Here is a 27,313-nt window from a genome sequence, read left to right as displayed (position 1 = left end):
CCATCGGCAACGAGACTGAAAAACCGACGCCGAGGGTCGCGATGGAGGAAAAGACGCTGTGTGGCACAGGTAAGCCTCCGGATGCATTTGAACAAAAAAATTTAAAACCAACGCCAAGCGTCGGCACGCTGCCAAAAATCGTTGTTTATATTGAGATTCATACGAAACTAACAGAAATACGAAGACTTCTTGATTACTAAAGCAGGTGGAACAGATATTTACTACAGGCATTAAAAAGTTAAAGTAACTTTTTAATAATGAATTATACTCAAACAAATTGGCAACAAAGTATTTCCCGGGTCACATTTCTTGGAGGTCCCATTAGCAGGTAATTTCCTCCTTATGAGATGGGTGAGCTAAGGATACGCAATTTTCTTCAAGTAATTTAATAGAGTTTGCAGCAAAACGTTTTTAAGCTACAGTATGACCTAAAAACACTTCCATACATCGCAAACTTGTTGCAGTATGCCTTCCGCTTAAACCAAATAAAATAGTCGGAATTCGATAATATAAAAATTTTGCACGTGAAACCAACAGCCAGAAAATCGTCAATTGTACTAAAAAACATTCCATGAAATTATGGCTTAATATTTACTGCTGTTACTGACATTACTTAAGTGTGTTTATTACAACACAGGAGCTATAAGCAACTTTGAGTCTTGGCCTTTATGAAGAAGTTTTCTGCCAGTATCTGAAACTTTTTTTTCCAATTTGGTAAGACTGTTTACGGTAGTATGGCTCGTCAGAAAGCCTGTACAAACAGAAGTTACTGATTGTACGGACACGACTGTTCCTTGTTGAACAAATTTTAGTGACATAGCGGCTCTATGATTACTTCCTGCTAACTAAATCCATTTGGGTAAGTTCATTCTGACTCTAACAGCCTTTAAAGTAAACTGTGATAATGATTAACATCAATATAAAATCATCATAATGTAAGTAATTTTCATCACCAAATAATCTCCTTATAATAATTTAACGTCATCAAGTCATCATCATTTAACAATAATTTTCATTACAAACACGAAACTATTATTTAAGAGGCTAGTCATAAAAAATATCATTTAATAATACTCGTCATTGTCACAATAAGTATAATAAAATCAACACAGTCATCATATAATAACCATTTAATAATCATCGACGTCGACTCAAGAAATCCTTTAAGAAGGCATTTTAAGGCACACACAGCATTCCACCTGATTTAACCTGAAATCGTTCAGATCTTTGCTTCTCTTTATAAACACATTCTTTCTTTGCTGTTCTGCCACTCTATTCTCACTCATGTCTTCCTCAACTCACTTTTCTCAAACCGTCTTTGCCCACATTTTAGTAAGAGTTTTGCTCTTTATGGTGGTTTAAAATGGATTTTTTTATCGACGATTTTCTTCCTCTGTTTTCGAAGTGTTCAGATCATTCGAGCAGAATTGTCTCTCCATAGAATGGAAACGTCAAAAAACCGAACATCCACAAGAGAAAGAGAAGAAAGAATTCTGTAAGATGGCGTTGAAGATTATCGAGAGATGGAAGGGGAGGGAGAATAAAATTGTCTTTCTAACAGCAGGGACTCGTGACAGGAACGACTGCAAGTGAACATCTACGTGAAAATGTAGTGAAATTACAGTATATTATTTTTCACGTCGTTTCCATGAACAGTTTCAGTCGAACTCCCTGTTAAAGAAACAGCCCGATTTTTGGGGTCCCCTGTTTCGGAAATAAAATTATGGCTAGGTGGTAATTGGCAGATCCATTCTTAGATGTAAACAGAACCACCCCACTGCCTAAATAAAGTTCCCCCCCCCCAAAGTTCGGGACATCCTTATAAAAATCCACTTACAGAAGATATAGTTTAAAACACAACCAATCAAAATTCCCGTTCTAAAGTACAAAATTAAATTGTAAGTAGTTCCATCCCACGTAAAAGACTTAACTAATCTCCCCTGTACCACTCGAGTCAAGGTCAACCTAGTTGCTAGGCCGCTGCCCACGCCAGTTGCGCAAAAGGTTTGCAGGTGCAAATCTGGAGTATTCACGATCAGAATATGTGCTCATTCTCGAATTATGCACTACCACTGACAATGTGAGGAACGCTGTTGTAAGATTTGCAGAACGATTAATCATGTTTCCTTTACAACAAACTTCCATTCATTCTCACTATTTTAATCACCACTGTGTTGGCATTCCAGTGTTACGGAATGTGTTTTACACAACCCTAACGGATTTGTTTGCCTGTTTTCATTATTCTTGTGCATGTAAAGCAACATTTAGTGAATAGTTCTATATCACTGTTACCAACATTTCGGAACAGATAAAACTGTCAATGCCACAATAGTGACGACGACGCAAAGTAATACCGCAAGATTGACGACAGCTTTCTCTCCGTGCGAGATAAATCAGTTAGCAACCGGTAATCTCCTTCAGAGTACATCACAAATCGTCCGAGTAGTTCTACTTATTTTCATGAATTGTAACCTGAACAAAAGACTGACTCACGGCGTTCGTCTGTTCCAGTACCCGTCCTTTTAAACAGCAATACGTTCTAGAAAATCGGTAAAGGATTTTGGTCTAGAAACAAGAATATAATGGAACAGAACATGATTTTTACGCGTGCTTATGAACAAAACAAAACAAAAGTAGACGTAGGACACAAATATAAATAAATACTTTTAAATGTGTCAAATAATCAACCTACATAACTTTACAAATGAGAATAACGGAATATTAACAAGCATAACTGGAGAAAATGAGTTGTAATCCAAGTTTTAAACTAAAATATCCCTACAAAAAATTAATTAATTGTGGAGATAAATTTGATTAAATGTTTGATTTCGGACGTCATTCTAGTTAAAACACACAGTGTTTTCCAGTCAATGAAATTCCTCGTTAAATATTTTGGTGCTGCTGGAGCCGTGGGGCTAAACTGCAGTGAGCTTAAACTGATTTTAAACTGCAGAACCTGTCCAACAATAAAATCATTCAATGACACATTTGTTTGTAGCATTCAGGGTTATAGTGACAGTAGTAAATTATAGTGTCATTTCAAATTGAAAATGCCAGAATGCAATTTACCCCGAATATTATGCTGACTCCAGTTTTGGAACATTTTACTTGAAGGAAAAATTAAAATTTCTTTAAAACCTATCACGGGATACGGCATCATGTAAAGCTATGGGAAACAGTGAGACTACTGTTCGAGAATCGAGCCCCGGGCCTCTTAAACACAAAGGAGTATTGACATCGTGTTACATATCAACGAACTGGCTTCGTGGAAATTATGTTGCTTGTGGTTTAGTTCACATTGACGTTGTATGTGGTTAGAAACGTTTTGGATAAGTATCGAATCCACTTTCTATCTTGAAAATGGAGGCGATACATTTCTCCAAAACATTAGTAATTACCTATAAGACTACAAGGAGTCAGAACCCAGAACACTACAATCTACATTTCGCCATTGTCAGAATCTCAAAATCTCAAATGCACGTGCAGGCCGATAGACTCCAAAATACGCAAGCTCAAACTTTACTGCACTGCATAAAGATACACGTTCCCTAAACCAACGTAAACTCTACTCTATTCGATTAGTCGCAAGAAGCGTGACTCATTCCCGAGCAGCTCAGAGCATCAAATAATTTCTTGGGTTCATTAATCGGTCCGTTAATGGTATAGTTTCGTAATCCCATTTTCCAGGAGCAATGCCTTATTTTAACAAGCATTCGACAACAGAGCATTCTTTGTGGTATTTTGCTGTTTCCCGTCAGAGCAAGCCAGAGAGCGATTCTTCAAATCTTCAACCCCCGTCCACCCCTTATTGAAGCCTTCGACAAGCCGTTCCACTGTTTTCTTCCCTTTACTCAAAGCCCTTATCTACCTTAATTTAATAACTCAAGAAATAACAGAAAGCGCCGAGAATAAGGCAGAGAAAAGAAAACAGAGCGGAGTGCCTCGTCCCTTTCCAGGACCCCTTGTCCCCTTAGCCGTCTCATCTGTCATTTTCAGTCTGCATTTTGTTGAAATGGAGGTCATTGTCTATACTGCTAAGCCACTTGATGCGGTCTTAAAGAGATGTCACTAGAAACAAGTCTCGTCTCTCTTGTTTACTTCTGATTTCCGTCAAAGCAAACCTTTGTCCTCTTTTGGTTTGTCTATTCTTCGTATAAATGTAATGTAGTTTCTGAAAGAAACGTGAAACTAGGTAGAGGAAATTCTACTTTAAAGAACAACAGAACCTTTTCTTGCTTTGTAGTGGCATTCTATCAAGTTCTTGAACCTAATGAAATTTACATTTTATGGCGACAAGTCCTTTGTTGCCTCACCCTCGGTTCCTACATTCATAATTCCATTTTTATACGTTGTTATCATTTTTCTCCCTCTTTGGTTTCAGTTCAATTTGTATTATATTAGGGTTTCTTTTGGGAATCCTTTTTACTAGCTCGGAGTTTCTGTCAGTCTATCGCCTAATTCAACAACAAAAATTAATTTACATTAAACTGGTATGAACATCTTGACAATGGTTGGTTGTTCTTACGCATTATTCTTGCTTAAGCGTGACATATTACGTGCCCGACCATATCTGACTGTCTATAGCGTCTTTCAATACACTGTCACAACAATGACATTAGACTACATTGTTGCAACAATAAACATTGATGCCTATGATACTATGTTTGCACTTCAAATAAATAAACTTGGTTCCGCTGTTGACGTTAAAGCTCGTGACGAGGAATTTCAGTGCACTCCGAAGACTACACTTTTGCAAGCTTGTTATTTTTCTGTGACGTACATAAACAACATGGCCTTCGTGTGACTTTCGAGGCCGGGGCAAGCTAAACGCAAATGAACGCGGAATCCGAAATGGTAACAGATTTTAAAGTTATAAAATCCTTAATTAGATTTGTCTTTTGTAAGATGCGAAATGACACTGTTGCTTCGTGAACTATTTTATTGCAAGTCGGATAATAATTCAAGAATGCTGAAGTCTGACTACTGATTTTGCATGACGCAACAATTTCTAGAAGCAGAATTCGAACCCCGACATTAATGAAGATCCTGATTAAGATTCATCCACATCCAATCCCAATATCTTACTTGCCTAAAATCCATTTTAATGTTGCCGTTATATTTTGTCTTCAGTCTTAAAAGAGTCTTTAAGGGATTTCGCCACCAAAATCCTCCCAGCCAATCGTAACCTTCTAGAAATTACAGTAATAACATTAGAAGACCTGCAGGTGTGAAATGTCCTGCATGTCGAAAAGAATAAACTTTGTGTGAAAGAAAAGACGTCGCTCCATTAAGTGTGAAGCCAATTCCAGACTTTCAATTTCTTTGAATATGTTTGTTTTCAGTCGAGAGGAAAGTGCATGGAACCACCACCAGCTCAAAGTAAATTTCATCTCCCGGCTTCAGAAGGTGGAATAGGAGCAGAGGTGTAAGAACTTGTGGGTGTTATGAAACTCCGCGCGTCTGTTATTGTTGACACTGGATTAAGGTAAGTGGAGGCCAAGAAGCTAGAGAAGAAATGAAGGCGAAAAGTGAAGCAAAATGCAAGAGGGGAGAAAAGGAAATTTATAAAACTTAATTTGCATCGATAACTTCTGACTAGCGTAGTGTCGCTTTTCACAGGTTTATCACCTGACTTCATTCTATGTTTCTTTCCCCCACTCTTACGCTCTCAAAAGACTATTCTGATTGCTAAATGGATATTCAGCGACAAATATTTCTTTCGCTTTCCTTATTTAAAAAGATCCATAGTACGGAAAGAAAGAGTAACATTTCTTATTAACTCGTCAGTCTTACTGTTTTATGTATAACAGTTACAAAACGTACTCGATTTCACGGACGAATTTTATTTTGTGTCGAATTTCTGCAAAAACCAAGAATAAAATAGGCGGGAGGAGATGAGAATCTGAAGGGAAGAGACTCTTAACAGACCTAGGCTTAGACAGAATGATAATATTAAAATTGTTATTAAAGAAATAAGGTATAAGGATATACAGTGGAACCATCTGGTTCAGGCTAGGGTCCAGTGAACACAGTAACAATGAACCTTTGGTTTTCATAAAAGGCAGGGAAGAGGTCTCTGCTCTATGAAGTTGCTTATTATTGTGAAGAAAATGCTCAATAATGATCAGGCAAGAACTGAAGTTAGCATTCAATTGTTGTCTATCTGAATGCATATATTTACCAGCTGTGTCTAAAGAAAACCACGACAAAACTCATTCAGGGTAACCGGATATCTACCAGATACAAGTCTACAACCTTAACCACTACACAGAATAGACCGGTAGGTCATTTGACGACGCTGTACCAAGTACGTCGGAACATAATGTTAAATGAGACGACAGCAATGTATTTGATGACATCTGCAAGGAGAAGTGAGAAAGAAGAACACGAAATTCCTCAGGTTCTTTCATTTTTTCCGGATGACGTTTAAAGTATGGCTTAAGTAGTTTTAATCATGCAGAAACTGATAATGGAAATGCAGAAATTTGCTTAATCTTTCTCGAAACAAACATGTTCGCTGTTCACAATTACTTATTTTCAGACTTGGCCTTTACAAGATACTACGAAAGCAAAATTAATTTCACCAGAATTCGAAGGCCCAAGGAACGTTCCTTACCGATAAGTGCGCGAAGTTATTACAAAAGCTCTAACCCATGTAAGTAATTCTTTCGCTGTTCGGAGTTAGAAAATGTTGAAGCATATGTCCTCACTTCCAATTCCACACACATGTAATCTGCGATGCTTTCTCACACTTGTCTAGTTACAAATCACTCTACGTCTATTATGTTGCTTCGCCTCAGTTATGAACTTCTTCAGCCCTATTTTCTTCGCTGGATTGTAATGGTTACCGTCCACCTTACCCCGACTTCCGCGGATAATGTACGGAAACTTCATTCTGCCGAATCCTTTTAAGATGTTCCCGAGGCAGCGTATTCTGCCTGCAAGCTTTAGGGGGTTTTTCCTTCGCCCTTCCAGCTAAACACAGGGATTGTACCTTAAATTAAGCAAATACCAATTCTTTCCACATCCTGTCCAATTCATTATTCATAATTCACTCATTATTAGACGCTACCCGATTTGAGTTATGAAAGTGCCCTTAACTAAACCACGTTAGATACAATAAGGATTAAAAGTTGTCGGGAGAAATTCAAATGGTGTTTGTCCGCCTGCACTTCATTTATTAAATATTAACAGACCTACTTTTATTTCATCTGAGATTGAGCAGTCTAGAGGAACACACCTTCGCGGCGAAGTGACCAGGTCACCGACTGCCTGCACTGATGGAGGCCAGATAATGTACTTTTTTAAGGGGTGAATCCCACCACCCACTTGATAAATGTTGCGGACGAGCTATTCAGATCGGAAGGGAAAACCATCAGCATTTTAAGCCTTCAAACTGCACTACTCCGATCTACAAAAAGCAAATTCTGCAAATAAGATTTCTCTGTAAAACTTGCAGTTTGCTATTCTTATTCCAGATTCCCGGAACCATTTTAGGCGACCCTGAAGATCGTCTATTAAATCAGCTTTGTCCATTTGTTCTCGTGCGAATTACTGAACAGATTTTCATTAATTTTGTTTAATAAAATTTACCGAAATTTTCGTAAAAATTTTACAACAGTAACAGACATTTTACAATAACACCTACATGTATTTCTGATCCTCCGATGTGATTTAGTGGCCAATTCTACAGCCGGAAAAGTCCCTTGCCATTCACAGTGGAATTATTCCGTGTAGAATATCAAGAGTTAGGAATTCTCTGTCCTTTCACACGTATCAAATGTCAAAGTTAAAATTTTTACGCTGAGTGCATTAATGATTTAATTTCTTGAATAATAATAATAATACCAAGTAATATTTTTATCAGGAGTAGACATGTTGCCAAATTCTGTGCAAATATCTGGTTTACCGACCACTATCCTTTTTCCTGTATTTCCTCCCAGTCACCATTCATAATAATTGCAATGAATTATGGGCCATGAACTGTACAGTAGCAAAATCATCGTTAAATAACGCCCGAAAATACTTTTAACCTATGAACAGTGCAACAGGAAATGACGAAAGTTTTAATAAACGTGATATTTACCATCCATGTTTATTTTTCGAATTAAAACTTATAAAATTTCAATATTATTTCAACCTCCCTACATTTTCGATTCTCTAACTTGTGGTATGTCGATTTCCTTTTACCTTTGAAAGTTTTTTTTCTCTTTAGTCCTCTCTCTTTTTTGCTTATTTCTTCCCTTTCAGCTAATCTATCTATCCGTTAGGGTCATCCATTTCTACCTTCAGGTCTCTTCCCCCACCTCTCACTCGTTCCCCTCTTAATCCTCTCCTCCTTTTCCCAAATGCCCCTTCTCTATCCGTTCCATTCCTACACAACATAGATCTCTCTATTCCTTTAATTCCTACTGTAGAGATCTCACGGGTTGGCGGCACAGAACAAAATAAATCACACAACACAATGGGTCTCTTTTATGTTCACGTTTAGCCTACAACCCTAGGGTCAAAAATAGCAATAAATAACATTTTTCTTAAGAGTAAGTGGTAGGATAATATTAAAATTGTTCTTAAAAGTAATAGAGTGTGAGGCTGCGGAATGAATTCAAGTGTATTTGTTAAGGCCCAGTGGTTGGCCCGTGTGAACACGGTGACGAAACGTCGGATTCTATTAAATCGGCGAATTTCTTGACTACCTGAGCTAGTTTTAGCTTGTCAAGAACAGAGCAGCTTGAAGTCAGGTGGGCATTATATTACGTTGATCAAGATATACTATACTAATATACATACTAATTTGACGAAAATATTACATTAACAGATATCATGATAATACGAATTATCAAATTAGTTAAGACTGTAACTCCTTTTCCAACGACAGAGCACAAGATATTATGGAAAATAACAAAGAAAAACTGTATTAAGATACAACAGCAGTTATAGATCAGGAATAAAAGGGAAACTAAGATTTTTCACATTGAGATTGCAGTAACATTAAACAGCAATGCCACATGCACGCATCGCCGATGTTACTAACGCGTGGAGCTACACCTGAACTCCTCCATACACCTTTGTAGCGTGATGCTTAATTACGCGTAAGAATAACTTTACTTTGAGACGAAATTTCCCGCTCTGGAAACACCGGGACCCTTCTTCTCGTGCGCACTGTTTCGGCTGACAGACAAAGTAAGAATTTAGAGGGTGCTTGAATCATGAACCTGACAGTAGAGATGGCCTGTTTTGCTAGCTCAGTGGCTTGGGGGTGCCTGCAGGGTGAGTGGTGGTTTGGACCGTGAAATGAGAAAACTGCCCCCATCAAACTGCCTAGCGTTGGTAAATTCTTTACCACTAACCTTTGTGTCTTCCTCTCACTATAATTGAACCCCCTTCATTTGTACACTTCCTGTTTTTCTGTCCTTCTCCTACAAATTTTCTTCACATATCTGCGGTTATTTTCTCGTTTCTCTCCATTCGTGACAGGCGCCTAGTTCACTCGTCCTTTACTTTATGCCACTCTTTCTCTCCCATCCTACGGATTATTTTCTATGAGTTATCCTTTATTAAACATTCCTTCTTGTCATTCTACCTTATTATGCGCCCACTTAATACACAATGTTAACGTGTTGTTTCAGCAGCAAAATGAACCTACTTTGTCAGTTTATTTCCATTTCCGTTTTACTTCTCATCTCTGTTGTCTTAATTCGTGCCTGAATTACGTATGAAATTGAGCCGGATGCAGTTCTATTAAGAAACATTTCTGTATTGCAAAATTTTAATATCCTCTGACACTCTACAACATAGCTAAGAGAAGTACAGATTTAGTGACAGTGTCAGAAAAATGCTTTGAGAGGATTATTTGTATTTAATGAAGACGAAATAGGATGCAGATAAATTAGAAGCGACAATCAAATTGTGAACGAGGCATTTCCCAATCCTTTTCATTGCATCTGATATAGTATTAATTATGAATCTCTTGTCTTTCGGTTTCCGTGGCAGGATTCAATGTAGAACTTCGACTTTCGGTGATAAGCCGCGTATAAAACAACATTTACCACCATTATCACCAGCGCTGAAAATTACCAAACCTTTCGGCAAACAATGCAGTTGATAACTTCACAAACCAAAGTTGAACATAAATTATGTAATTTTAATTTCTTTTGTTTTTATTGTCTTTTTTTTTTTTTCCTTTTTCACCAATTCTTTCATTATCTCCTTCCTTTACTTCATTCTTTCATCACGATCATCATTTGTTTTCCTGGTCATGATCATCTCCTACCTTAACATTAAATAAATTTGAAAATCATAACTACTCGTATGTTCCTCTTAAATGACGTTCCTGAAAGCCGACGCTATGATATGCTATAATTTACAGTGCAAAATATCACCAGCTGTACCCATTACTTAAACTCAAGTTACAGTAATAATTTACACTTCTTACTTACTTAAACACTCCGAGAGCCTGAAGTTACGGGTAACAATTAATTTACAAGCAAGCATGTGCTATAATAAAATACCCTTATTGTTTTTTTCGGGAATTAGTGCTTTGTTTAATTGCGGCCAGCAGCCACGTTTAGCCTTGAACAAATTGTGTAATTTCACTCTAAGGGAAAAACAATATTAGCACCAGCTGTGGCAAGAACTGTCACGTGACAGAAACGCTGACGTTTCAGAACTCATCTTATTTATCTGCGCTCCATGGTTATTGCAGACTGGACCATACGCTCTCATACGACATGGCTGTAAACCATATATCACATGTGACACGTGCTTTAACGGGAACCTTTATGTAGGACATGAGTTCAAGCCTCTTTGAGGACAACTATTATGATGGTCATCAACCTATACAAGAAAATACAATTTTCTCGGTTATTTATTTATTCAGTGTTCTGTCTGACGACAGGTCCATACGAACAGGATCCTTCCATCCTTTTCTCGGACTGGGACCCGTTCATATACGTTCTTGGCAGATGATCCAGAAGTGGTTTGCCATTGCCTTCTTCTGTGTGTGAATGGAGTAATTGTTGGGATGCCACGGAGAAACCGGGGAAGAAGCCCCCGGAGGAAAACTCCGTGTTGCCTAGACCACGGCCTTACCCAACACAAGTTATAAATTCGGGCACCGCCGGGAATCGAACCCGAGACCACAGGATTGATGTTAATATCGACAATACTGCACGTGAAGCATGCACTCCAACATGGGGTTGTGTTCAAACTCAGAATTTACTCTGCGACCAAGGAAAATCACGGATAACCCTGATTGAATTGGCAGTTCGCTGGACCCTATGGATGCGTACTGACCTCTAGCCAGCAGTCCGGGGAACAGACCCAGTCTAGACGTGTTTTCGAAGAGAAAATCTCTGACCTTTATGCAAATCCAGCTCCAAACTTATCCCTGTTGACAACCACCTTCGACACTTAGGCATACAGAATCATTATTTCACTCATTCTCTCGATCTATTGTGCAGGACATTCTTTGAAATGTTGATTGTACACTTGGTTTGTCAAGGAAAAGCCCACTTTCTTTATGGAACTCGAAGGTTCATCGTCGTGTTCACAAAACCAAGGCACCGGACTCTAACCTTCCCTCAGTATCATTATTTTCACAGCAAAAATAAAAACTTTAATATTTATCTGGATAAATTGCGTTGTTTAGAGAAATGTTAATCTGGTGCTGGATTACAGTAGCCAATTATTTTTTCCACAGAAGAATATCCCGAACATTTGATGCCATGCTCATATGCAAACCAATATCAGATGACCCTTCAGTCCACCGAAAATCCAATAACTCGATAAAGCCATCCGTCTAGCATCAGGTGTTACAGTGATGTAACAAAGGTGTTTAAATTTTCAAACAAGACAAAGAAATCTTCAGATTATTAATTAATTAATAATAATAGTAATATTGTTTTTAAACAATATGTTGGAGGATATGACTATTAAAGAGTTCTAACTTTCTGCATTGTCGCCCACATGGGGGATACAAGAAATGCGTAAAAAACTCTGCTTGGAAATCCTAAAGGAAAGAGAGCAGATCTAAGCGTCTGTAGAAAGATAATATTAAAACTGTTAGAAATTAAATATTGTGGGGGTTTCTGAATTGCATTAATATAGCAAAGTACCATTGGCGGATTCTTGTGAACTTTGTAAAGAAAAATCTCTAAAGATAGCTATCTTCATATTTATCGCCGTGAGAACCTGAAATCTCGCATAAATCTTTCGGTTCGAACTAAGTGCTTGAATATTTTTTAACCAGCTCTGTAACTACCAAAGTTTAAAGAATTTTCTGTCATTCGTTGTCGGAGACTGAGTGAAATCACGTTCTGTGCTCAGACAGGACCCGAAAATAGCCGTCTAAAGTGGAAGTACTTTAAAAAGAAACCAAAATAATCTATGAATAAAAGTGTTTTACATAACTGAGCCTACAAGATATAACTTTTTCTTGCACTGAAGTGAGGTCTTCAGGCAAGCTTCATTAGCATCTACTTTTTAAATTGCAAAGAATTAAATGGCGTATTACTGGAAGGGGTCTATTTTAAACTAGGAAGAGTTTGTAATTCTCTGCTCACCATTTCAGCTTCAAACCACCTACCCATATAAATGTAAAAATATGTAAAAATTGAGCAATAACAAATATTTCAGAATAAGAGTCCCCTTACTTCTAGGACTTTTGCGACACCGATCTCCTACTTACTTGTTTGCATAAAGTTCTATAAAAATTTGTATGTCTTCTGACTGTTCACGCTGTACACAAAACCAGTGAGCCGATAACGCACTTCTGATTGCTCTGTCTAATCTAATAACGAAAGTATCAAGAGAGGGGATTTACAAATTTTAAAAAAAAGTATCAATTTTCATAGAATTCATATATGAAAGCTATGCTCGCTCAAAAAAAGGGCGTTCCTGGTCTTACTTCAGTCCTTTATTGTATTCTCCATCTCTCTTCTTTTCATAACTAGCGTTTTGCTTATTAGTATTCGTCTCAGCAAAATCGATTTCGGTGTTGACTAGAAAATAATTACTGAATCCATGCCTCCTAAAGCCATAACTTATTTGTCCGAGTGCTACTAAAGGGCTGCGACTTAGTTTTACAAGAGAAAGAGAACGCCATAATTTTTACCTTTTCTCCTTCCGATTTCTTGCAAAGTTCTCTGCTTTAACCAGATTTGACGAAGAAACGAGAAATGGGGGATAACAGTTTGAGGGGAGGAATATTTAACCCTGGCTAATTCATGTAGTAAGTTAAAAAGAAAATTCCAATTAAAAGTTTGTTCAAGTTGTTTTCAAATAATTTATGCCAGTGATACCAAAAGACTGACGTAATGTCAAAATCTCAAGTCATACGGGGAAATGTGTAATTTTGTCCAACATGAAACACATTTTTCATTGCGAACAATTAATTCATAATTGTCAGCAACTTGCTCGAATCAGAGTTCAGAATATACAGTAATTATAAGTTCGAATGAATCATCACACTTGTTAGTTGCAACTACTGCATTTCCTTGCGACTGACTGTTCAACGCTGTGTAAAGATTATTCCGGAGAATCTGCCTTAACCCTGTAAAGCCCAAACAACCTTGTACACTGAAATTTTGTGTCTTTGTCTGTGTTCTCTAAGAGCTTGAGAACGGATATACAAACTTCAACTCAACTTCGCACGTTTATTGTTTGAGACCAGGAAGAGAACATATCATGGTCAAAACTCCATAAAAGTGTCCTGAATTCGATTCCAGCTTAGGGCGTTTCCCGTTGCTCGGAAACCAAGCACGATTGAAGAACGGCACCTTGACCAAAATCATTTGTTTGTAACCGGAGATTGCTGAAACAAATAACAGAACCTCGAAAATGACCCCGGGTACGATTCCCAGCGAAGATTTATGTAACTCGGGCAGAAGAACAGTATCAATACCAGGGTTGTTTGTTTCGAAAAAAAGAGACAAACGTAACAATCGCCACATCACAGAAAACTCTCCTGGGTTCGAGTCTCGATAAACATTTTGGGTTTCGGGATCATTTTTTCTACAATTCTCGTACAAATACGTGGTACTCGGAAAAACACGCAGAAACCTCCGACGAGAGTCCTGACGATTCGCGTTATTACGCCCACACATAATTCCAACTTTTGAGCAGATGAACTTAGATATGTCACAACATAGGACAGGATACGCACAAACAAACAACAAGCGTCTAGACGCTGAAAAGATTCCTCATATAGCGTGCGTCTTCTTAGTTAAGGTACTAAACAAGACGGTGGAAAATCGACAAGCATCGACACTAGAGGCGTCGCGACGCCGAATAAACATTCCACGAGTAGCGAACATGAACCTGAGAAGTCACAAGACACGACGTTGGAAGCCGACGTCGAGCGTCTCAACGCCGACTAAGAACATCAAACAAAACCATGAAACGCCTCTGGAATCGATGTGGCACAATGCTGGACAACCAATCAGCAGCGTCGCAAAACCAACTGTCCCGACACCGACATTAGACACCATACTTAGCTTAGACTAACCGAGAAACGACGCCGGAAGACCGACGTAGAGTTTTGCGACGACTCAGACTTTCAAATCTCTCCAAGAAAATCCTTAGGATGGCGTTAGTGCACGATGTTAGCAGACCTAAGCCTAGTGCAACTAGACAAACTCCCGCAAGTCACTAGGTCGCCACGACCGCAATATTTTCCAAGGCGGTTCTAACACCACGGTCGCCGCCTTGGTCGCTCGGATCGTATTAGTCGCCCCGGGCACTATAGACGTCAGGTCGCTAGGGTCGCCTAGGTCGCCACGGTGACTCCCCGAAGTAGCACTTCGGGCATTCTGCTATTACTCACTAAGAATTATACGAAACGTAAAAAATTTAGACTTAGAGATTGTGAAGCTGGCGGGCCAGATAAGTACCACTTGGTTTTTATGACGTTCATTGAAGGTGCATGCAGAATATTAATCTGATAATAGTTACCGATAAATTTTGTTACTTAAATATAATTTATTGTGTGGAAAACTCTGAAGAGAAATGAACGCTTTAGCTGGTCAATTTGAACTTCTGTATTTATGATGTGTGGTATCATCACTCCTGTCATTTCTTACCATTTTTAATATACCCTTTAACAGTTAATTTAAAAATACCTTGAAGCCATCAACAGAATCCGACTAACTTAATCAAAAATACGCTATGAAACTGTAAAATTAAAAAATATTTTTCTACAGAAAGTAACAGCATGTAAATAGCTAAATGGCATGACTAAGACTAGATTTCCGATACAGAACACGATAAATCAGTGACGTATGAAGAACAAAAATAACAAGAAAAGTTATGAGTTACATAAAAGACTATATCGATTTCCTATGCACAAACTCACATGACCAATGTATCCATTAGAGTCTCATGTAATTGCACCTGAGACAAATACCCTCAGATTTTAAGTGCTAAGTGGTATTGGTATAAATCCAAGCCACTCACTGCTTGCCTGGTTTGAACCCTTTGTGCAACAAAGTCAAAATTCAGTTCATGAAACAGCGTAGATGCTACATAAAAGAAAGGGCTCGTGTCTTCTTGTTTGTTCTGACTTATGAAAACTATTCAACAGTTTATTGATCCACGTGTTTTAGTTTGTTAGTGACATGAATTATCGCAAAAAGCAATAATCATCTCTTTTTTTACTTTTTCATAAAGAGTTTTTCAAATCGCAGTATCCTTAAAAATGTGTTAAACATGTCACCACTGTGCTTAATACAATGTCATAATTTTACAATTTTATATTTTATAATAATTTTAAAACTTGGATGAAAAGAGAAGTCGCATTATAATGCCTTCACAGCCACAATGAATCCGGTTATACAACTAACAAATGCATGTAAGTAGCATGTAACCAGATAACAAGAACAATATCTCTGAAACATCTCTAATATCAAATTACACGTCAGAATATTCGTGAAGGGAAGTAATGACACGTAATTCTGGTAGCATTGTTGGATTCTTACGACTGTTAAAATAATAATCGTTTATAATAAATTGTTTTAATATAAACTATGTTAAAATACAATGTGGATTGATTTATATTATAAATAAGTTTGAAAAATAATATACGCCACCGAACTACATTACGGAGAAATAGTAAAACTTTAAGAAGTTGATAAACTTACCAGACGTTTGCAGAAACAGTTGCAGAATTATGCTGAGAAGACTTGCCACCGTGTTCATCATCATTTTGCCCCCTTTTCTGTCCAACAATGTAACACGTTTTAGTTCCAAGCTACTCACACGCCTGACATTGTTCCATAATGAGGATATAAACACTATTAATAACTCTTTCAGTCTTATAGGTCTTATGAAAGAAAATCACTGACAAAAATGCGTGTCTTTTTAAAACCTATACTCGTCGCCTTCCTAAGATAAATGGTGTGGGGCTCAAATCAATTGTTCCTCGTTCTTCGCCTCATAAACATGTTCCACGAAGAAACTGTTTTAATTTGTCCACGTTTTTATAAAGGTGATCTGTACTGTATATTTTATATCGGAAATATTCTCGTACATTCTCCTCTGTATCGATGTGTTTTCGTTGTTAATTTAACCTTTTCTATCCACATAACAAAAATAAAATGTTAATTTTTACTAAATAAAATTCTTGAATGCTTATATAAAGTTTTTGCTCTATTTCTTCGAAATACTATGAAAGTTATAGATGTCATCTCTGACCCAGCACTTGGCTGATCTCGGTGTAAAGGTATTTTAGTATTACAAATGTTTAATTGCTTAATTATGTCTATGTTCTTTATCAACAGAGATTTATGAATTGCAATAATCAGAAAACAAGTTTCCCTCAGAAATATTAAAATTCAGCGGTTTTTATGGTCCTTCCGTCCATATAAAATTTACAACATTGAAAATTTCTTTTAGCGACAATTTACAGTATTCCCCTGAATGTTATTTTTCACGAAGTATTACGTAAACTCGCCACAGTTCCTTTAAATTATTTTGCCAACTCAAACATTCGAGTAGTGACACTTGACAATCCACCCGCCACTGAGGCTCCTCTACCGTACACCCCTCGTATTACGCAATTAAGGCAGCAGAAACACCTACACGTGGTACTGTATTATTCAATAAACTGACTCACTACCACAACTCGTCCTGAGATGACGAATATTTGACAGCGTTTCCTGCTACTAATTTGAAAATTTGTGCCTGGTTTATTTCCTTTAGGATGCTTGAGATAAAATTGCAACTTCACAGAAAGTTCGTGTTTAGATTCTTAATCTTATTCTTAAAAAAATTGTGGCAAATAATTTTGTAGCTATTTTCTAAGATATCATTATTTACCAAGTAGCATTAACCTAAAAGCAGTATCGAAGACTACAATTCTGATACACCGTTCTGTTACACACACATTCTTCCTTTACTTTCAAGACATCTAAAAAAATGTCAAGTGATATCACTTTGGTTTTTAGGTTACGTACTACGCTAACATCACGTTTAATCTTCAAGTGTTTCACATCAAACAAAATCACTCACTGTTTCCAACACAACGAGAATGATCTAGTTATTAATTATTCCCTAACTTCGCGTAAGTAAACACGTGTATTTTTGTAACAATCGTGTTAACAGCACGTCTTAAATATATAAGAATAAAGCTTATTGTCCTTTACCGCCTTACCGCCACTTTCGATATCTTTCAGACACGCGTTGCGACATGCAGTTGTCTGTAGTGGTTCCCGATCTCGTCACCAGGATCTACTAGTGTCACTAGCACGACTTCTCGCGCCGGTTATCCGACAACGTGTGTGTCTCTGTGCATGGTTCAAGCGGTTTACAACAGAAGCGAGATCGGCTCAGTGCGCCGAGTCAGGGTCTTGGGGAGGGGGTGAGGGAGGGGGGGGAGGTGTGTGTGTCTGTTTTTTATTCCACTCTTATTTTAGCACTGTTCCCAACCCGCGTGCGCCAAAGTTGGTACACCGTCTGCCACATTACCTCTCTCTCTCTTCTTCTTCTTATCTCTCGTCGTTTCCGCAGATGTAAGGTAGAGAGCATGACTGGATAAAGTGGGATGGAGAGGTACTAGAAAAGGACAGAAAATGGGTAAGAGGGATGTTTTAAGGGCTTGAAAGAGACAGAAGTTTTGGGGATGAGTGGATCAATAGGCCCTCTTCTCAAGGATGGAGTCTCGCTCTGAATACAGGTATGCCTACAAGTGACAGTGGTAACGAAATGAATTTGTTTACAAATTAAGAAGTTTGTCCGATGGGCTGAATCAGATTAAACAAGAGAAGGCTTTTCTTTGGTTGTAAAATTTAAATGTTTCTAAGCTAGAAAGGTTTTTATTTTGGCTATGGCTTGTAGGAGGTGGGTTCTCAGTTTTGAGCAAAAGAAAAGTACGTAAACCCTGGTTTATGTGCGTATGTTTTGTTATAGGACGTACTTTTTAAAAAAAGTTTCTGTGGGGGTTCAAGAATTTCTTTTTCTAAAAAGCTTATTTAATAAATGCAGCAACTTGAATAAAAGTTGTGATATAATTTTTATTTAAAAATTCAATATCCAGTAAGATGAGAGCTACAGTAAAATATTAAAATGAAACAGAAATAAGAAAGGGATTATTTCAGAATAAAACAAAAGTCTTTATTTCTTGGTCCTGAATCCTTGTTCGTACTATATGCTCCATTCTTTAATACAACAGAATAGTTGATACCTATATTTTTATACTTCACCTAGGCATATTGTCCTGAGATTCAGAATACACTTCTGATAAGCTTATACTTTCAGATAATTAGTAAGATTTCTTAGTAGCAAACTGGTCCACAGCAAGACCTCTTCTACAAACGAGCATAATGATTTATCCATAAAACGAACGAGATCGAAAATCATGATCTTTGTGTTGGAGCTGTCCAGAACCGCTAGGAATTTGCTGAGCGCTGACCGCTGTGATAGACAGAATAAACCGTTCGTACAGAACGACAAGCTCATTGGATTATTAAGATTATAGTAAAAGACAGTCCGGGAAAAAGATGCTGCCAGTGCACTGCCATAGTGTTACTTAGTCTTCACATTTATGGCAGGGACGAACTGCAAGTATAAAGGAAGTAATAAATGCACACAAAAAATTAGGAGAAAAATCACAAGAAAAGAGATCTATCAATAGATGGGAGGAAATATTATAATGCATATTATAGGAAGAGGGTACAATGATCTACTGAATTTAAGTGCTTTAGAAATGGAGCTTAGTCTTTTGTGAGCACGGTAATGAACATCCACGTTCCATAAAAAATATGTAAATTCTTCACCAACTATGTAAGTCACAAAATTTTAAGAAATATCTTGTGCCGTGGAGTTGTTTGTTCAAATATTATTACTAAGACTGGTGGTGTTTTGTAAACTCTCACACCTGTTGTTACCAAAACAAGTACAGAATTTCGACTAGAATATTATTCTGTAACACTGTTTAATTAGTTGTGCGAATATAAACTAAATTAAGCAGTGCGCACTGAGGTGTAAGTGGCACGTCATAGAAACGGAATATGTTCCGGTCGAATTTACCCTCCGGGAAATAACGTAGGTCACTCAAAAAATTCCACAATATTTTTTGAAATCCGAAACTTCATACCATGTCAATAAGAGCTCGCCCTTGGACCATAATAACAGACCACTGAACCCAGACTCACACTCTACACTTTAATATTATCATCCTACCTATGCTTAGGTCACCCATCCCAAATGGTTTCTTCCCTTTAGGTTTTCCAGCTAAAGTTTTGTAAATATTTTTAATTTCTCTCATGGCTACCAGTCACTAGATGATTTATTTATTTTAGTACTAACTCTTTTTGCATTCACTTAGTTTGTTTCTGCTAGTTGACAAGTCACTTATTTAAGCGCTGGAATAGCGACTTAGTAATTTATTTATATACTGCTTATTTATTCAGTTAGTTTGTATTGTAGACATATAAACAATCAGCCAATCATTAGTTGGTTGGCCACATTTCTAATAATTTATCTACTTCTTCTTACTCCGTTAATTTAGTTAATTAATTAATTATTTAGAAGGCTGTTTAAGCGTCTTCTTTATTTTCCTACGCCTTGAAACACTTTTTCTTCAAAATTCCGACTGTGATGACGCCTTACTTCAGAAGACGTGGCTAGATGTCTGCATAAATCTTACTTCTTTAATTGCATTATTCTCGTTTTAACCTACTGTTATCTGCTGGAAAACCACTAATATGATTAAAGAAGAATTAGGGAAAGTGAAACCTTATAATTAATATCAATTACCTCAGTTTTATCTGCCCGCAACTTCGTTATTACGAAGATAACTTCTTAATTTACGTTCGCAAGCCCAAGACGTTGGTACAAAGACCAGTTCTAGTAACAGAGGCAATCAAGCTCCACTATCATGTACTTTCGCCTTGGAAGAGGACATAATCTCATTCATGTCATCAATATCTGATTAAATAAAGAGCGCTCATATAGCAATAAAACAAGAAATTATTATAATATCCTGATCGATAAATACAGACGGAAAGGCCTACATAAAGGACCTATGACTATATGGGAATAAAACAGACCTTAGGAAAGTAGAAATTGTGGCTTTGATTGAACTGGCTCTGAACAGGATTCAATTGCAGTCTTTTATGAGCACGGTAAAAACCTCGTTTATCTTCTGAAAACGGGATATATTTTGACCATTTGAAGGGCTGCCACTTTTCAAGGAAGACCTTAAACCGAAAAGCTGTAGTTAACTTACGTTACCAACATTTGAGAAAAAAAAACTGTGACGTACGATTTACGTGCTTCCTATGTTTCTGAGTCATGTCGCGAAAATAAATAACCTTTTCGCATTATATTTATTGCACATATTTTTCAAATACATGTGCATTCTGTCAACATACTTATCTCTCTCAAGACAAAATACAAAAATAAGAAAAATTCTGTGCTTATATTTAAAAAAATATATATTTTATATTTCTTTCACATCACTTAGGTTTGGAAGACATATAATATAGCTGCATGTCTCACAGAGATGTGCATAGGTACAATTTTCAGGAGTCCAGAAGCCAGAATGGAAGAGAAAAAAGATTAAATAAATAAAATAAATACTTTTAAGTCAAGAGAATTGGAATACAGACAGTTTCTAAATAGATATCACGTAAGGGTAGCAAGTATCAGAATATGTAAGTCCAAGATAGATCAGTCAGAAGACATGTTAATCCCTCTCAGAGGCAATTTCACTTTAACGAGCACCTCCAAAACGTCGATAAACTTCTATGACTTTAAACGACCCAATTGAATTTTTCAAGTTATGAAGTTTCTCATTATGTGATATTTTCCGTTACGCACATCCAAAGAGAGAAAAATGAAATTTGGTTCGGAAAGCTATTGAAATGGCTCACGAATCGCTGGCTAGCACAGCGTTACATAATCTACATGGCTGCAGGAACAATCGCGCTTGGTTGATTGTTTTTATTGCCTCAAGAGGGATCCAATTAAGGGAGGTTAGGATCGGTGATGGAGATTAATTACGTCAGAGCGTGATTAATAGGAAACAGGACTAAACCAAGATTGGAGAACCACAATACAGAATTGCCTGATAATAAAAGTACTTTGCGTGCTTGGACATTACAATAATGCAGGTAAAATGTGAGTCACAGCAAGAAATGTACAAAAAGGAGAATTGTCGTTGCAAGAACATGCCAGAATTCAACGCAAATTCGTCTGCTTTAACGTCCGTTACTTTATGTTCATCGTATTAATTCTGTCTTTTACCATGTGTCTTAAAATACCTTCGTATCTGACTTATGGAATTCCTTTGTATTCTGTTATAATTATTATTTTTACTATAGACTCTATTTGAGCCTCCTGTAATAATATTCTTAGTTACTCACAAATAGGAAATAATTAAGCCTAATTATGTCTAAATAATAATATCGCACATTACCCGTGGAATCTGAAGACTGGTTTTAGGGACTAACATTGATATAGTATAACTGGTCCAAAGTTAGGCTTGTGAAATTTAAGATGTTCAGTACAGTCGAAAGTTTGTTAACCGCGTAAAAGAATTCAGAGTCTCACAACCGAGAAGACCACAATTTGCCAGTACAAACATGACTGTGAACTACATACGACCGACTGCATCCAGCAGAATCCTTCTAGAGCAGATAACAGTTTGCCTACGATCGAATAGTCAATAAATTCCCTGCCCCCTTTTCTGTAGCCCGCAGTTTCATTACCGTGTCCACAACAGTCTGCCACTGTTCTCTAACGTGAACCAGATAAATCCAATCCACCCCTTCCAAAAACAATTTCCCTAAAATTCATTTTAATATTGCCCTCTCATCTACGCTTAGATCTTCGAAGTGTTCTCTTCTTCTCAAGCTTCCCAACAAAGTTATTTGCACATTTCTCACCTCGCCTATGCGTGCTACGTGCCCATCTCATTCTCCTCGTGGAAATTACAGTTAAATCCTCCAAATTCGCCGAGCCACAGAAGACGTACATCAGCTAATAATGTGTGGCGACTGTGGTACGCCAAGTTGTATCCTCTTACCCAAGTTCGACACTTCTGTGTGTGTGGAGTGTGGGGGGGGGGGGGGGAGGTTGAGGTATTATAGCAGCAACTGCTAAACTTGGCGACAAGAAGAGGCTTAGTACCCGACGGCTGTACCGGGTCGGCCCAGATTGTTGTCTGAATTCAATGTCTGCCCACAGTACTGGCAGGAGTTGTCAAACAGTGGTTCTGCCTTGGGCACGTTGATTACTGAACACTCCACTCACTACAGTCTAAAGAAGTCAGGTCTACCTACTGATTTCGCAGTTATTTGTAAAACGTGTACTACACTCTTCTACCGAACTCATTTTCCCCACTTAAATAATCACCAAATTTCCCGCTCTGTACCTTCTATCTTTGTTTTTTCTTATTATCTTTCAACACATTTTTCCTTCTTTTCCTTCATGTGTTCTCCGTTTATTTCAACCCTTTTCCTATCCATTAATCCTCTTCAACATTTCTTCTTCTTTCTCTCTTTGTTTCGCTTGGAGAGACTGGGAAAAACGACGAAACGTAGTATATCTACTAGCAATGCCGTAATTCGAACCGGATACCTCCATCATACACGTCTGGAGCATGGCTGCTGCAGTTGCATGCTCAGTGCGACCGAATCTGTCAGTTTTATTGCGACGCACAGAAAGACAAAAATGACAGCTGAGTTCCGTTCTTCGTAAATAAAAGTGCTGGCTGCTGTGCGGGGTCTGTCATAAAATGTTCATCCTCTCTGGAAGTCACGTGCCTGCGACCGGGCTGAAAAGAGTCGGATCACTGAAACTTTGATGGTCAGGTTACCGCATTTCGAGCAAACTTCACTTAAAAATCAATTTCTTTGAACCGAATGAAATAACAGATATTAGGGAGGTAAAGACGAGGGGCACTGGTATTCTTAGCAGGATTCCTCGTGCTATAAACCTTCAAGTTAAAAGTGTTTTATAAAATGGCAAAAAAAACAGAATTATAAACAAAAAAAGTGTGTTCAAACATTCCTGAAATATGAAGCAACTTTTCCCCATTCTCTGTCATAGCAATATTGGAAGTGTTACAACGCATGCGTACTTCTGAGCCTACTTTCCTCTCCTCATCTTTATACAAGGCCTCCGGCAGGCAGCCTCTTCTTTATCTCGTTTTCATTCCGTCTCTTTCCAACTATTCCTCCATTTCTTCTGTATCAACTGTCCGTCTTCATTTGCCCAATTCGACCCCTTCTTTCCTTTTCACTCCTTGTTTGTTTGTCTCAGACCGTCCGTCCGTCCGTCCGTCCGCCTCTCTTCAGAAAACCGCTGCGACAAATTGACGGTTCAACTTTCACCCCGGCCTCCCGGCAGGTCGCGTGGATGATAAACGAGGGCCGTGGAACAGCGATAAACCCGTTAAACGATTCTGGCTCGCCCTCGTGCTTTTTCCCCAGAAGCGCTCCTTTTTCTCACCATTCTTGAAATATCTATGAAATTACTAAGTTGACCAACACGTGGGACTCGGCACATTTCTTTGTTCGAGGTTGGAGTTATATATTTCATTACTCATGTTCACGCTACCATAACAGTTATTTCCAAACGGGATTTAATCCCCCGTGATGTAAAGGCAGACGACGAAAAGAGTATACGAAAAAGAAGCCATTCTGTAGGCACGGAGTACAGTCTTGTTTCGGCTCTCCTGCAGGTAAGCTCTAAAACAGTACAACCAGATATGATAAAATCACCTCCTTTTAGATCCTTACGTTTATCATGTGTCTATCTCGTCCAGTGTCATATCCTTAGCAGCTGAAAGAGCGTCGTTGCAAAACTTAATTATGTGGTGATACTGTGAATTTTACAGAATATTTAATATTTGCTTCGTCACGAGCTCAGTTTTAATCGTGACGACCACCTGTTGCAATTGAGGTTTATCGCGTTTTACTTCAGTCTTTCCTGACAAGTAGCTCCTAGGTTACCATCATAAAATATGAACTAGGCTCATTCTTATTTCCACAAACCAAACTTTCATCGGCCATTAATCACATCTACATAAACTACGCAGATGACAAATCACGTGTCTTATTAGTCTTCTCTCTCACTCATCGTTATTCGTATTTTCCTTCTACTTGCTTTCTCCTTCCTCATTTCTTTCTCATCTGCAATCTTATTTCACTGCAGAATGTAATGCATTCGTCTGGCTAAAATGAATATCAAACATCGCCAAAGATACGTGTCTCTGCACAAATTCCTCTCCGGAGCAGTCCTTCTTGAAAAGCCAACAGTGCGGCCAGCTAGTCAATAAATTCTCCGCCTTTTATGCAATATAAAAGTTCATTATCACATTTACAAAAACCCGCCGTCAGGTAACTAACCCTCAGGTAGATGAACCCGATCAATACGCTCCCAAACAAATTTTAATATTATCCTCCCATCTACGCCTAGGTCATCTCACTGATCTCTTCTCTTCAGGCTTCTCAACCGAAATTTTGTACACTTTAGACGTCTGCAAGTTCACAAAATTGTTCAGAGGCACAGAAAGAATGAAAGAAATGGGCCTAGCTGAAGGAGTTCTGACAGAACTGTCATTATGTAATTTCAACACAATTATTAGTTAATTTATGGTCTTATTGTATTGGAAGTGCGATAATTTAAACAGTGAACCTCGTTCTTGGGCTTTATTAAACTCGTGAGATGGAACGTATTGGTCTACGTAATTTCAAAAGAAAATCGTAGAGTTTGTTTGTTCGTTGGGCAGGAGAACGAATGAGAGGCCGACTTTTCGAATTGGCTTTTGATGCATTATGTAACCACTCATCCACCAACCCACGGCTTTCTACGTCACTTCGAATAGTTCTTTGTCCCCCAGAAGCTCTATTGAACTGCCTAATCTGCAATAGCCAGAAAACTTTCATTCTAAGAGCGTTTTAAAATTAACTAACAAAATCGAGGCCTGGCTTACTAGCCGCATGTTTCATGTCCGAAACTACGGAGATGATTTAGATTAAATTATGTATTAGGCGGTAGTCGCTATGAAAATGGAGAATTTGGCTCCTGCAGGTCAAATTAAAATGTATTAGTCTTATTAAATAGGGATTTTCTTAAATAAATCCTTTAATATAAGAATTTTATAAAGCTTTTGTTTGGAACATTTTTTATTGTGGAGTCTACTTACATACGAGGTATTTAATTTGTAATTACGTACAGAATGTCGTGAATTTTACCTCGACGTTTTTTCCAGAGCCTAGTGAATACACTGTATTTAATTATTTGTTGATGAATTCCTACATCAGCATTACTCCGTGCGAGGTAAGCCTTTTATCAATAGCTATAAATGTTTATAAATAAACTTGTCCACTATTTGTGATTAGACAGTTCTTATGTTCTCATGTGTTTGGTCAGTTCCCTCTGTAACAACTTGATTGACCTCCACTGGGGACTGGGCACATGCAATTCGGCTGTTAGAGACTTCTCGGATGAAGTATGTGCGTGTGTGTGTGTGTGTGTGTGTGTGTAGTTCGTGGTATTCATACGCCGTTCAAAATTCAACACCTCGCCAACCCTTATTTCCACCCAGCCTTGAAGAAAGGGGTTTAAATCATTCAGCAACATGTTTCACTTCTCACATGTCATGTAACCATTCTCTATTCTTTTTAAGAAAAGTAACATAAATATGTGTTAATTTTTTAAGAACTATACCTGGAACAGATAGTAAATTCAATTTGTTTTGACATTTTTGCAGCAAATTACAAAGTCGCCAATCCACCTATGTGGGGCCATTACAGTATTCGTGCTATATGCAATATTAGGTTCACGAAAAGACTAGTTCATTTGCCTGGGTATTGACGTCAATTTCTGTTTCTACTTTAACGTCGAAGATACAGGGGATTTTACGTAGACATGTTAAATAAAACAATAACGCAAATTTGTACTCCAAATACGTTGAGATTTCATACACCTGGTTGACCTTCATGTACTATACATTTGATAATGCTGATTCAAGTACAGTAGTCCGGTAGAATGCGTTTCACGTCTGTTAAAATTAATTGGCATGGGACCCAGAGGGGTTTGGGAGGGGCATCAGACAAAGAATCATATTCTGGCCATACTACAAACATTATTTCCCAGCGGAAGTACTTGGTAGCAAACTGTCTGAGACAATGTCTTGGGTTTGCATAATATATACGTTTATTTTCCATTTTGCCGCAAGCTAGTGGAGTAGGCGAAACGCATAGTTTAATCCCTGCTAGTGTGCGTAATTCAAAGTAGATTGTATACCACTCTGCTTAGACCTAAAAGTGAAAGGTCGTGTGCCCTAATAAGTAACCATTACTCTTACTAGTCCCGTGCCCCAGTTGACGTCATTTTGTACCTAACAGCCTGTGACGAATAAATTATCGTAATACTAACTTTTACATCTACCAAAATGTAACAGAAATATGAAGTTTTTCCTAAATGGCTTCCCTATGAAGCAAAAGTTAATTTCACTTTATTTTATTTTATTTCATTTTACACCATTATTTTCCACAAATATTTATTTAATTTGAACATCTTGTTCATATCAATGGAAGATATTTAAATGTATTATCGGTAGAGAATTTAGTAGGCGTACTGTCTTTCAATACTAACCAGGGAACTTATCTAATTACCGAACACATTCCGGACGGAAATACCTGGAGCAGTAACTTTGTAAGCTTCTCTGTCGGAATCCGTAGCAAAGACTCGGTCCGCCACTGTCATAGTCTGTTGAATCCATTATGATTATTATTCTGTGCCACGCGGAGAAACAAGGAAGCTTACAGCGAGTATAATTACTATGGTACTGATGTTGCTTCCTACA

General features: G+C 37.8%; 1 protein-coding gene and 1 long non-coding RNA gene across 4 annotated transcripts in view; one reads left to right on the top strand and one right to left on the bottom strand.

Annotated features, from left to right (window-relative positions):
• The window catches only part of CARPB (Carbonic anhydrase-related protein B), a 202,846-nt gene extending 185,053 nt beyond the window's left edge, over positions 1–17,793 (bottom strand). Inside the window, exons 1-2 of one of the 3 annotated variants that reach the window (XM_087355561.1) lie at positions 17,314–17,793; positions 16,137–16,570 (exon numbers count right to left, since the gene is read on the bottom strand). In XM_087355561.1, coding sequence (XP_087211687.1) covers positions 16,137–16,200 — 64 coding nt within the window. In that variant the 5' untranslated portion in view covers positions 16,201–16,570; positions 17,314–17,793. The remainder of the gene's footprint in view (positions 1–16,136; positions 16,571–17,313) is intronic. The other 2 variants (XM_087355562.1, XM_087355563.1) reach the window with 2 other exon arrangements.
• LOC110832027 (uncharacterized) overlaps positions 4,685–27,313 on the top strand; it is a 36,122-nt gene continuing 13,493 nt past the window's right edge. Inside the window, exons 1-2 of the long non-coding RNA XR_015537019.1 lie at positions 4,685–4,854; positions 5,343–5,485. This is a non-coding gene — a long non-coding RNA (uncharacterized LOC110832027). The remainder of the gene's footprint in view (positions 4,855–5,342; positions 5,486–27,313) is intronic.

Source organism: Zootermopsis nevadensis, unplaced genomic scaffold (genome assembly GCF_977971745.1).
Source record: "Zootermopsis nevadensis isolate Lab colony 2312 unplaced genomic scaffold, Znev_1.0 Znev_ptg000024l, whole genome shotgun sequence".
NCBI classification, from domain to species: domain Eukaryota; kingdom Metazoa; phylum Arthropoda; class Insecta; order Blattodea; family Termopsidae; genus Zootermopsis; species Zootermopsis nevadensis.
This window is presented reverse-complemented; position numbering and strand designations above follow the sequence as displayed.